General features: G+C 31.8%; 1 protein-coding gene across 1 annotated transcript in view; it reads right to left on the minus strand.

Moving 5' to 3' along the window:
• Positions 1-4,113: 4,113 nt before the first annotated feature.
• galnt17 (polypeptide N-acetylgalactosaminyltransferase 17) overlaps positions 4,114-12,377 on the minus strand; it is a 78,145-nt gene continuing 69,881 nt past the window's right edge. Inside the window, exons 11-12 of the mRNA XM_030152985.1 lie at positions 7,591-7,752; positions 4,114-4,779 (exon numbers count right to left, since the gene is read on the minus strand). Of these exons, the coding sequence (XP_030008845.1) occupies positions 4,645-4,779; positions 7,591-7,752 (297 nt within the window). The 3' untranslated portion in view covers positions 4,114-4,644. The remainder of the gene's footprint in view (positions 4,780-7,590; positions 7,753-12,377) is intronic.

Below are 12,377 nucleotides of genomic sequence, written 5' to 3' on the forward strand. Positions count from 1 at the left end.
CATATTCAGCCTAATACGATACAAAGTGGGCCGGACCAGTAAACTAATATAAATAATAGGATAAGAATGTTTGAGTGAAAAAAGTAAATTTCATAATCAAAGTGTTTACATCTACGAATTGTACTTGAACGTAACATGAACAAACATGAACAACCTGAAAATTCTTTAATAAAGTAAGTGCAATGTTAACAATATTATGCTTTAGTTTATAATTTATACATGTGAATCCCAACTTAGAGATCACAGTGGATCTACAAATACACAAAACATTAAATAGCAGAAAGAATATTATTAAAATTCCACATACTTTTCATAAGACATTTCAGATATTCACATTTTTTGTAAAAGGCTAGTTTGTAAAATGTAAAAAAATTTGTTGTAATTTTACTTTTTTTTTTTACACTAAAACAAAGACACAAATTTACAGTTGTCATTATTTATAGGTTATTATGATAGTATTTTACTGCTCTGATCCACTTTAGACTGAAATGACCAAAAAGGATTTTAACATCCTCGATTGTTCATATCTTCAGTGTCATTTTTGCATTTCACAAATTCATCCCAGGGGCTAGATTGAACCCTTTAATGGGCCGGATTTGGCCCCCGGGCTGCATGTTTGACACCTGTAGTCTCCAGGGTCTGCAAAGTCCACCTCTGCATGAACAGTGAGTGGACCTGCTTTGTTTGGTACCATGAAGTAATGGTACTAATGTAAGGAATGATGTTCAAAGGGATCATGGGTCTGGATCAGCACTGATGTTGGTCTAATGTTCTAAAAGACATGTTTCTTTCACCTTACATGTGTTTTTCATGTTTTTTTTGTTTGTTTTTTTTACCTTTACTTCTTGGATTATTCATTTATTCATTTATTTATTTATCAATTGTCACTTATGGGTAAGGAACCAAATATGGTAACTTCATTGGCCAACTTCACTTTTTCACTTTTAATATGAGCTGAGCTGAACATTTTACTGTTATCTTAAAGTATTAAAATTACTGTCTTTAGTGTTTATTGTTTTAATATTTTTAACGCATGAACCATGTGTCAGTATTGTTTCATTCTATTTATTGTCTTTTACTTATATTTTGTTTTATGATTATATTCAGCACTTTGGGGCGGTAGTGTCTGTTTTTAAATGTGCTATACCAAGGGTGTCAAACTCATTTCAGTTCAGGGGCCACATACAGCCTAACATCCTATAAAGTGGGACGGACCAGTGAAATAATATAAATAATAAGATAACAAGTTATGAATAATGTCAACTCCAAAGTTTTTTTCTATGTTTTTGAGTGAAAAAAAGTCAAATTCCTTTATGAAAATGTTTACATCTAAACAGTACTTGAACATAACATGATCAAATATAAACAACCTGCAAATTCTTTAAAAAAAATAAGCGCAATTTTAACAATATTACGCCTTTGTTTATAATTTATAGATGTGCATTATAACTTACAGATCACAGTGGATCTAGTAACAGGCAGAATATTGGTAAAATTAGAGTACTGTTAAGGAATTTAAGGTTGTTCCCATTATTTGTAAAAGGCTGGTCTGTAAATGTAAACATTTTTGTGTAATTTTAACTTTTTAAAACTGAAACAGAGAAAAATGTGCAGTTTTCTTTATTTATAGGTTATTATGATAGTATTTTACTGGTCTGACCCATTTTAGATTGAATTTACCTAAAACTATATTAATATCCTTGATTTTTAATGTCTTCAGTGTAACTTTTGCATTTCACAAATTTATTCCAGGAGTCGGACTGGACCCTTTGGTGGGCCGGTTTTGGCCCCCAGGCCGCATGTTTGACACTTGTGTGCTATACAAATAAACGTTGACCTTATACTGACTCGTACGTAACTCAAAATCCTGACGTGCTGGATAAATTCTGCTTCCAGATTTTGAATCAGCATATCTGATTTACATGAAATTATGTATTTACCCCAAGTGGTAAAATCAGCGATGACCATTGGAAGGTTAAACCCTGTAGATTTATTAATTGCTTACCAAAGTACAGATTTCAAAAACCCCAAATTTAGCATCGATCCATGTGGATGTAGACTTTGGACTAATTTCCAAATGCAACAACACAGACCATTTATTTAAATACTGTTAATCCAAATTCAGGCTTATATCGTGTCACTGCTGTTGAATTTACAGACAGATAAAAGCTTTTCTATCTGCTGTTTAATTATATGTTTGTCTGAACGTTTACAGCTCCTTTTGCTTTATTATATGTATTTGAATAATTTGTAGATAAACAGGATCAGGGAAAATATCTCTTTAAACAAATAAATGTGTTACAGTGTGACTTTTGTGAAATATACTCTACACTAAATCGGACACATTGACCCTTTAAGTAACGTCCAGCAGGTCATTATTGCCAAAAGGTCACCAACAAAAAGCATTATTTCACTATAAAGACTGTTCTTTTTTTTTTTTCTTTTTTTTTTTTATCCAGTTTATTACACGGCTGTATATTAAATAAATAAATTGTTTCATCAAAAAAGTAGGTTTTATTGATTTATAAATAATTTTCAGAGTCAGAACTGTCTGTTATTCAGAAACACCATCTGACCAATCAGAGTCGAGTATCTAACAAAGCCGTGTAATAAAAGCAGATAATCACTTCTGGTGAGTTACATTTGATTTAATGCCTCTGAGAAACAGACACAGTTTCAGGTTCAGATACAGTGTTTAACACATTTATTAGACCACCTCACCTTTCCCCGTTTGTCTCCAGCATCATGACATGCTTTAAAACAGCTTTAATGCAAATGTTCATTAATCAAGAATAACATTCATCCACTCAAACTCATTCTTCTGTTAAGGAATGCAAGTAAATAATTATTTTACATCTTAATCAAAAATAATGATGTGCTTTATCATTTCTTCTGTTCATGGATAATAACAATAGTTATATTTTACCATTAAAAATATCATTTCATTTAACCCATAAAGACCCAAACATCCACCAACAACCAAAAAAATCTACAGATAAAAACTATTGATTCACTAATTGTATTGATACTTGTAAATAACTGTGTAAAATACAGTTATTCATCTTTTCATGGTCATCAGATATGACCCATTTGGACATTCCGAGGCTCCGTAGTTACCGAGGAAACGCTGTCATCTTCTACAACATTGATTAACCAGTAAAACCCATGGAGTTGGATCAATGACAGTGGATGGACACATGTTTATGTGTTCAGTTAATGACAGATTTACTTGAAAAAGCCCCTTTTTTCTGATTTGATAAAATAACCTTTGAATTTACTCTGAGTTTTCATGATCATCTACATGATCTGTGAATTAAATACAGGAAAACCCATGTTTTACATTGAAAAATAACAAATATAGTGGATAATATAATAATAAATGGTGATAAGAAAGGTTAAATTGAGAATAAAAGTCTTTCAGGAACTGCTACAAAAGTAACACTGGGTCTTTATGGGTTAAAAACCTTCTGTAAACTGGTGTATTAACCATTACAGAAACATACAAAATTGTCATGACTAGTGCTGTTCCTTTAGGTCAGCTGTGGCATAAACCTTACATTGGGTGGTGGTCTAAGACATTTGTTAAACACTGTTGATCCAAATAAAATGCAGAGAGTCACTAGTCGCTTTTCCATTGACCCTCAAATTGTGTGACTATAATTTGCGCATAAAAAATTACCTAATGGAAAAACAACAATTTAGCCAAAACTCTACTTCTTCCATGAAAAGCTTTTGCGCTGGCAAGAGGTGGTTTTTCAGGCGTAGCGCAAATAGTATATCACACAAAACTGCAATGGAAAGACCTTTATCTGCAACTAGAGTCACATGAATATAAAAAAATGGATGTTGACGGACGTTACAACAAAGAAGAGTTTTAAAAGAAACATGTCATGGTATGTGTGGACACACCAGGAAACAAATCATTTTTTAATTTAGTACGAGATAGAGGGATAATATATAATATTAATGAATATATATGTAAATCAACACCATATTTACGTTTGTCGCCATGTTTATAAAATTACTTCTCGTGTCATCTTGCAATAATAAATAAACAAATCATCGCATTTGTGATTTAATAGAAAAACCGATATTGTACACTTGTGTTTTTTCGACATTTAATAAATATCGGTAAAGTTTTGCGCAGATGTCCAATGGAAAAGCGACTACTGATGTCCCCAAAAACAACCAATGGATTCTCACAGATCAAACATTTGATTCCATGTATTGTATTATTTTGCACATATTCAGAGACAAAACATGATACAATATGAAATCATTATATTAATAATATATTAATAATATGAATAATATTTCATATTGAATAACAGAGGACTGTTCTGTCTTATGTATGTGTGGTTTTTTTTACATAAGACAGAACAGTTTTGGCTGATTCGACCTTGAACTTAGAAGTGCTGGCACATACAGAAACGATGGCAATGTCACATCGAAAGGTGGTTCCAATTCAGTAAGACGACGAAACAGTCCTCATGCGCAACTTGCATCATTTTTAATGTGCAGTTTGTAAAAAACAATCTTTTTTCACATCGTTTTATCACTGAGTTGTTGACAGTTCCGTGTTTTGTCGAGCAGATACTAACCCGTACCTGGTCAGGAGTCTTTAGTCCCTGTGAACCCGGTCCACTACTGCTTCATGGTGTTCTTGAAGGTCCATTTCTGCCCAGAACAGGTCTGCAGGACCAGCTGGTGGCCAAAGTTTACTTTAGTCGGCACCACCTCCAGACATCGTCCTGTCGCTTGATTTATGATCGATGTATTCTGCAGGAGGAGACACAGCGTTTAGGTTTTCAACCCATAACAACCAAAAATCCACCATCGACCAAAACCATCTACTGATGTCAAATGTGTAATAACTTCTGATCCACTAATCCTATCAATATGTGTGAATAATTAGTGTAAAATGCATTTTTTTTATCTGTTCATGGTCATCAGATAAGACCCATTTGGACGTTCAGAGGCTCCGTAGTTACCATGGAAACACTGTCATCTTCTACAACATTGATTCACCAGTAAAACCCATAGAGCTGGATCAATGACAGTGGATGGAGATGTTCAGTTATTGATATCTTTGCTTCTCCTTTTCTTCAGTTTTCTCTGTTTCTGAAATAATAACCTTTGAATTTACTCTGAGCTTTTATGAGCATCTACATGATCAGTGAATTACATATAGAAAAATATCAGATTTTCACTGAAAAAAATGGAAAATATGGTGAATAATATTACAGTGAATGGTGATAAATTAGTTAAGAAAGGTTAAATCTATAAAAAAAAAAAAAAATTATATGGGAACAGTCACAAAAGTAGCATATAAAAAATGTAAAAAAAAAAAAAAAATAAATAAAAAATGTATGGGACACATTATTTTGGGTTTTAACCCATAAAGACCCACCAGTGACCAAAACAATCTACTGATATAAAATGTGTAATACCTGCTAATCCACTAATCCTATAAATCCATGTAAATAATTGGTGTAAAATACAGTTTGTCATCTTTTCATGGTCATCAGATATGACCCATTTGGACGTTCAGAGGCTCCGTAGTTACCATGGAAACACTGTCATCTTCTACAACATTGATTCACCAGTAAAACCCATAGAGTTGGATCAATGACAGTGGATGGAGATGTTCAGTTATTGATATCTTTGCTTGTCCTTTTCTTCAGTTTTCTCTGTTTCTGATATAATAACCTTTGAATTTACCCTGAGCTTTTATGAGCATCTACATGATCAGTGAATTAAATAGAGAAAAATATATGATTTTCACTGAAAAATAAAGCAAAATATGGAGAATAATATTACAATGAATGGTGATAAATTACTTAAGAAAGGTTAAATCTACAGAAAAAAAATATATGGGAACAGTCACAAAAGTAGCATATAAAAAATGTAAATAGGACACATCATGTTGGTTTTTAACCCATAAAGATCCAAAAATCCACCAGTGACTAAAACCATCTACTGATTTAAACTGTTTAATACCTGCTGATCCACTAATCCTATCAATCCATGTAAATAATTGGTGTAAAATACAGTTTGTCATCTTTTCATGGTCATCAGATATGACCCATTTGGACGTTCAGAGGCTCCGTAGTTACCATGGAAACACCGTCATCTTCTACAACACTGATTCACCAGTAAAACCCATGGAGTTGGATCAATAACAGTGGAAGGACACACTGGGTTTATGTTCAGTTAATGATAGATTCAGTTGAAAAAGTCACTTTTTCTTAATTTTTCTCCCTTTTGATATAATAACCTTTGAATTTACTCTGAGTTTTCATGAACATCTACATCGTCTGTGAATTCAACAGTGGAAAATACTTGATTTTTCACTGAAGAATGAAAAACACAGAGGATCATATAATAAATGGTGATAATCACTTAGGAAAGGTTAAATAGAGAGAATGATAGAGTCCACATGGAAACTTCTACAACATTCATTCAACAGTAAAACCCATGGAGTTTGATAAATGATAGAGGATGAAGACAGTTGTTTTTACATTCAGTTATTGATATCTTTGCTGGAAAAGTCAATTTTTCTGTTTCTGATATAACACTGGTCAACAACAAATTTATTGTTTAAGTTTTTTGAGCTGATTTAGGATAATTTTGGTGTGCTGAATCCAAAAATCACATTAATTTGCTCAATCAGGTCAACTTTCTGAACTATGCTACATATTGGCTTTTTAACATTTTTGCTTACATTTATGGGCATTTTCACATCATATGATACAAAATTCTTTCATATTTCTTGCAATAACCGAGTTCTTAAGATTTTACTTTTGTCAATTTATGATTAATGTTTTTTTTAAATATTACAGGTGAATGAAATGGCTCCGACTAGAAGATCTTGCAAAAATAAGCCTGACGTATTCTGCTACATCTGCGGTGAATACACCATTGTACCTAACAGGAATCCTGTTAGAAAAGGATTTTTTTTCTCTTAAAACCTATTTTGGGTGAGAACTATATAAAAAATCAACTGATAAAGTCACAAAAATGTAATCAATTTTGTGAGAAGATCAAATTTTTCAAAATCAAATTAGCAAAAAAACCCTGACCTGATTAAGAAAAACAGATGTCATTTTTGGATTTAGCGGTGTAAAATGGTCCTAATTCAGTTGAAAAAACCTAGACCACTTGCAAAAAACATTTAAAGTTTAATCTGAGATTTTAATGAACATTTACATGATCAGTAAATTCAATATGGGAAAATTCCAGATTTTCACTGACAAACGCCAAAAATGCCAAGGATAATATTATAATAAATGATGATTAGCCATTTAAGAAAGGTTAAATAAAGAGAAAAATTCATTTGGGAACTGCCACTAAAGTAGCACTGGGTCTTTATTGGTTAAAACCAGAAATATTACGTATTACATTTACAGGTAAATATAATCCTGATGTGAAGTCAGGTCATGTTGTCAAATATCTCTGCATTAAAAACACGTTCAGGGGTCATTTCTAAAGGTTCGGGTCAGATTATTGTATTTCCTGTCATGGTTCCCTGCAGATTTATGACCTAAAAAAAACAGCCTGTTTTCATCTGAATGAAATCAAAGTACTGACCTGTGAGAAATGCCAGGCCTTCTGCTTCAGGTTGGTCACCTTGTCACAGTTGAGGAGTTGAGGAAAGCTGCTGATCTGGTCGTCCACCACACAGCGGGTGTCCTCCCCGGTGCTGCCCAGGGGCCCCAGGAACAGCTGACCCTCTTTGGTATAACGTCCTAACTGATGGAACCACCAACACACAGCCAAAAAAAAAAACACTGAGACATGGGTTCAACCGGTAGTTTAGCACAGAAAATAAAACAGCAACAGCCGTCAGAGACCACATGACTAAATAAAAACTGAAGACAAACCATGTGTCATCAACTAAAACCACACAGATTTACAGGTTAAATCAATTTCACTTTTATTTTACTCATTGTATACGATTGATCATGTACAAGAATAAAACAAGTCTGGCCAACCTATAAATAAATTATATTTGATTTACAAAATGTCCGCTTCTAATACTTGAATATAAATATAAATTCATTCATTCAAGTCTCCCACCTGACCCAGGGCCACCACAGACTGACTACACTCTATGTATTCATCATAAAGTACTCCATGTGCCCCCGCCCGCCCCTCTCCCCCAGTCTCTCTATATCTCTATCGCTCTCTCTTTTCTCCTCCTTTACTCTCTCTCTTTAACCCCAACTGGTCAAGGCAGACAGCCATCCTTCAGGAGTCTGGGTCTGCTCGAGGTTTCTGCTGTTAAAGGGAAGTTTTTCCTCGCCACTGTCACCAATCACAAGTGTTTGCTCCTGAAGGACTCTGTTGGGTCTCTGTAAATTTGATTTGATTTTGATTTGAATTGATTTGATTCTGATTTGAATTGGTAAAGCACTTTGTGACTCTGTGAAAAGTGCTCTATAAATAAAATTTACTTACTCACTTACTTACTTAATTAACAAGAAATGCACACAGAGAGCGCAGACCTCCGCCAAGACAGATCAGTGGGCCCCCGTGCCCCACCCCCCCCACCCCCGATCACCACCAAAATGTAATCATTTCTTCCTTGTGCCAGTATCAACATTTCCTGAAAATTTTATGAAAATCTGTCCATAACTTTTTGAGTTATCCTGCTAACAAACAAACAAACAAACACGCACACATGCGAACACACAAACCAAAGCGATCACAATACCTCCTGGCAGAGGTAATGAAACTAAAACTAGTTAGTTCCCCAGATAAACATAAAATGATGTGTGCAGCTTTTAGACAAACTACAACTGAACAGGATTCATAAACCAAAGAGTCTAATAAAAATGACAAAATGTGTCAAAATGTCCAAACTATAACTTTACTCTTAGTTCATCAGCCCCTATCAATGTCAATGTCTGATGTCACAGACTGCAAAAAAAAAAAAAAAAAAAAAAAAATCACATCTTACGCTTTTAACTATCAACAAGGAGTCACAGAGATAAGATAAGATAAGATAAGAGGAGATAAGATAAGATAAGATACGAGAAGAGATGTAATGTAATATGTAATGTAATGTAATATAATATAATGTAATATCCTATAATATAATATAATACAATATAATATAATATAATGCCATATAATATAATATGTAATGTAATGTAATGTAATGTAATGTAATATAATATAATATAATATAATATAATGTGGTATAATATAATATAATATAATACAATGTAATATAATATAATATAATATAATGTAATATAATATAATATAATGTAATATAATATAATATAATACAATATAATATAATATAATGTAATGTAATGTAATGTAACATAATATAATATAATATAATATAATGTGGTATAATATAATATAATATAATATAATACAATGTAATATAATATAATATAATATAATGTAATATAATATAATATAATGTAATATAATATAATATAATACAATATAATATAATATAATGTAATGTAACATAATGTAATATTATATAATATAATGTAATGTAATGTAATATAATATAATATAATATAATGTAATGTAATGTAATGTAGTATAATATAATATAATATAATATAATATAATATAATATAATATAATATAATATAATATAATATAATATAAAATAATATCATATAATATCATATAATATCATATAGGAGTTGATAGTTAGTTGTGATATTTGTAGAAGGATGATTCCAAGTGGACTCAGAAACACCAGTGGTAGTCTGAAACCTCTTCCTACACCATGTGGGCATAAATTCCAGGAATGCCATGTGTTTGCCGCTGCTTCAGAACTGAACGTCCATTACTGAGGGAGAATGTGTGTGGATAATAGCGCAGCCACACAGGAAGGTCTTCAGTGTAGTGATGGAAACCTCTGCAGGGCCTTTTCCACACACATAACTCATCAGAAACCAATAACGACTAATAGGACCAATAAGTGGAAGTGATGATGGCTTTTCTATAATCTAACCTACTTTAAGTCTGTAAGTCATGCTTTACATTAGGGAGGAATGAGCAGAACCAACAGGGGGGATGATTATGGGATGGAAACCGTGTTTGAACGTTGTTGATTCATGTTCAGACGTGGCTCAGACGTCTGCCAAAGCCCTTCTCTATCCTGCAGGCAGCGCATTTGTGTGTTTGAAGTAGAAGAAACATGCTCTTCTTCCAGACTCTGCTCACTGATACCTTTGTTATCTCTGAGCGTTACAGATGCATCATCTCCCTGTGAAAATACCTTCGTCTTATGCATCCAAACCCCAGTAGTACTTCACTGTGACACCTATGAGAGTCTGCCTTAAAGCTCCACATACGAGGAGTGGGCTGTGCAAATAAGGATAAAGACTCGTCCAATATTTATTGAACTTAACTGTCTTTTAGTTTAGTTTGATTCCTATGGCAGGGGGTCAAACATGCGGCCCGGGGACCAAAACAGGCCCGCTGAAGGTTCAAATATGAACAGTCAAGAGTGTTCAGGTTCCACATACAGAACAATTGTGATCTGAAGTAAAATAATATCATAATAAACTATAAATAATGACTCCAAATTTTCTTCCTGGTTTAATGTGAATAAATAATATTCCATTATGCTTATAAATAATGACAACTAAACATTTTTTCTGTGTTTTAGTGCAAAACAAACCCCCAAAACATTAAATTATTAAAATATTTACATTAATAAATTATCCTTTAACAATAAAATGTGAATAACCTGAATAAATATGAACAACCTGAAATGTCTAAAGAAAATAAAGTGTAATTTTAACAATATTCTGCCTGTTACTAAATGTTTTATGCCTTTGTAGATCTGACCTGTGAGGGGATCTGAGGCATAATATTGTTAAAATTGCACTTAATTTTGTAAAGAAATTTCAGTTTTTTCTGGTTATTCACATTTTTGTTTGTATATTATATTATATTATATTATATTATATTATATTATATTATATTATATTATATTATATTATATTATTATCCGTATATTTGAATAACCCACCAGCCCCAGTCTAGTGGATATTGCAATATTCACCCTAAATCAGGACAATAATCCCACCCATACACCTTGTTTATTTGTTTTTATTTACTTGTACATATCCTATACTGCCTGTATATATCCTTAAATGTTGTATGTATTTTTTTATCTGTAGTATAGAGTTGGCTTTTTGTATATTTGAGTATTTGTTGTAGTTTTCTTTTTGCATAATGTCAGTACTTTTCAGTGTATATTCTGTGATATTTTTATAGTCTCTTTGCACTTAAAGTGTTTTTGCTGCTAAAGAAGAAACAGAGCTGCTAAACTGACTTTCATGAACAATGACAGGAAAGATCTATTCTATTCTATTCTATTCTATTCTATTCTATTCTATTCTATTCTATTCTATTCTATTCTATTCTAAATCTGTAATACACATCTATAAATGATTATTTAAGGCATAATATTGTTAAAATTGCACTTAATTTTCTCAGATAGTTTCAGAAAGATACTTTATAAATGTAAATATTTTAAACATTTAAGTTATTAAGTTTTAAGTTACTAAGTTGTTGTTTTGTTTTTGTTTTTGGGGGGGGGGTTTGCACTTAAAGTGTTTTTACTGCTACAGAAGAAACAGCTGCTAAACTGATTTTCATTGTACCTTGACAGTAAAGTTCTATTCTATTCTATTCTATTCTATTCTATTCTATTCTATTCTATTCTATTCTATCCCAAATTTGTAATACACATCTATAAATGATTATTTAAGACATAATATTGTTAAAATTGCACTTAAGTTTCATAAGAAATTCTATTTTTTACCAGATAGTTTTTAGAGATAGTTTATAAACGTAAATATTTTCAACATTTAAGTTATTAAGTAATTTTTTTACACTTCAAGTATTCTATTCTATTCTATTCTAAATCTGTAATACACATCTATAAATGATTATTTAAGGCATAATATTGTTAAAATTGCACTTAATTTTCTCAGATAGTTTCAGAAAGATACTTTATAAATGTAAATATTTTAAACATTTAAGTTATTAAGTTTTAAGTTACTAAGTTGTTGTTTTGTTTTTTGTTTTTGGGGGGGGGTTGCACTTGAAGTGTTTTTACTGCTACAGAAGAAACAGCTGCTAAACTGATTTTCATTGTACCTGTGACAGTAAAGTTCTATTCTATTCTATTCTATTCTATTCTATTCTATTCTATTCTATTCTATTCTATTCTATTCTATTCTATCCTAAATTTGTAATACACATCTATAAATGATTATTTAAGACATAATATTGTTAAAATTGCACTTAAGTTTCATAAGAAATTCTATTTTTTTTACCAGATAGTTTTTAGAGATAGTTTATAAATTTTAATATTTTCAACA

Source organism: Sphaeramia orbicularis, chromosome 13 (genome assembly GCF_902148855.1).
Source record: "Sphaeramia orbicularis chromosome 13, fSphaOr1.1, whole genome shotgun sequence".
In the NCBI taxonomy this organism is placed as follows: Eukaryota; Metazoa; Chordata; class Actinopteri; order Kurtiformes; family Apogonidae; genus Sphaeramia; species Sphaeramia orbicularis.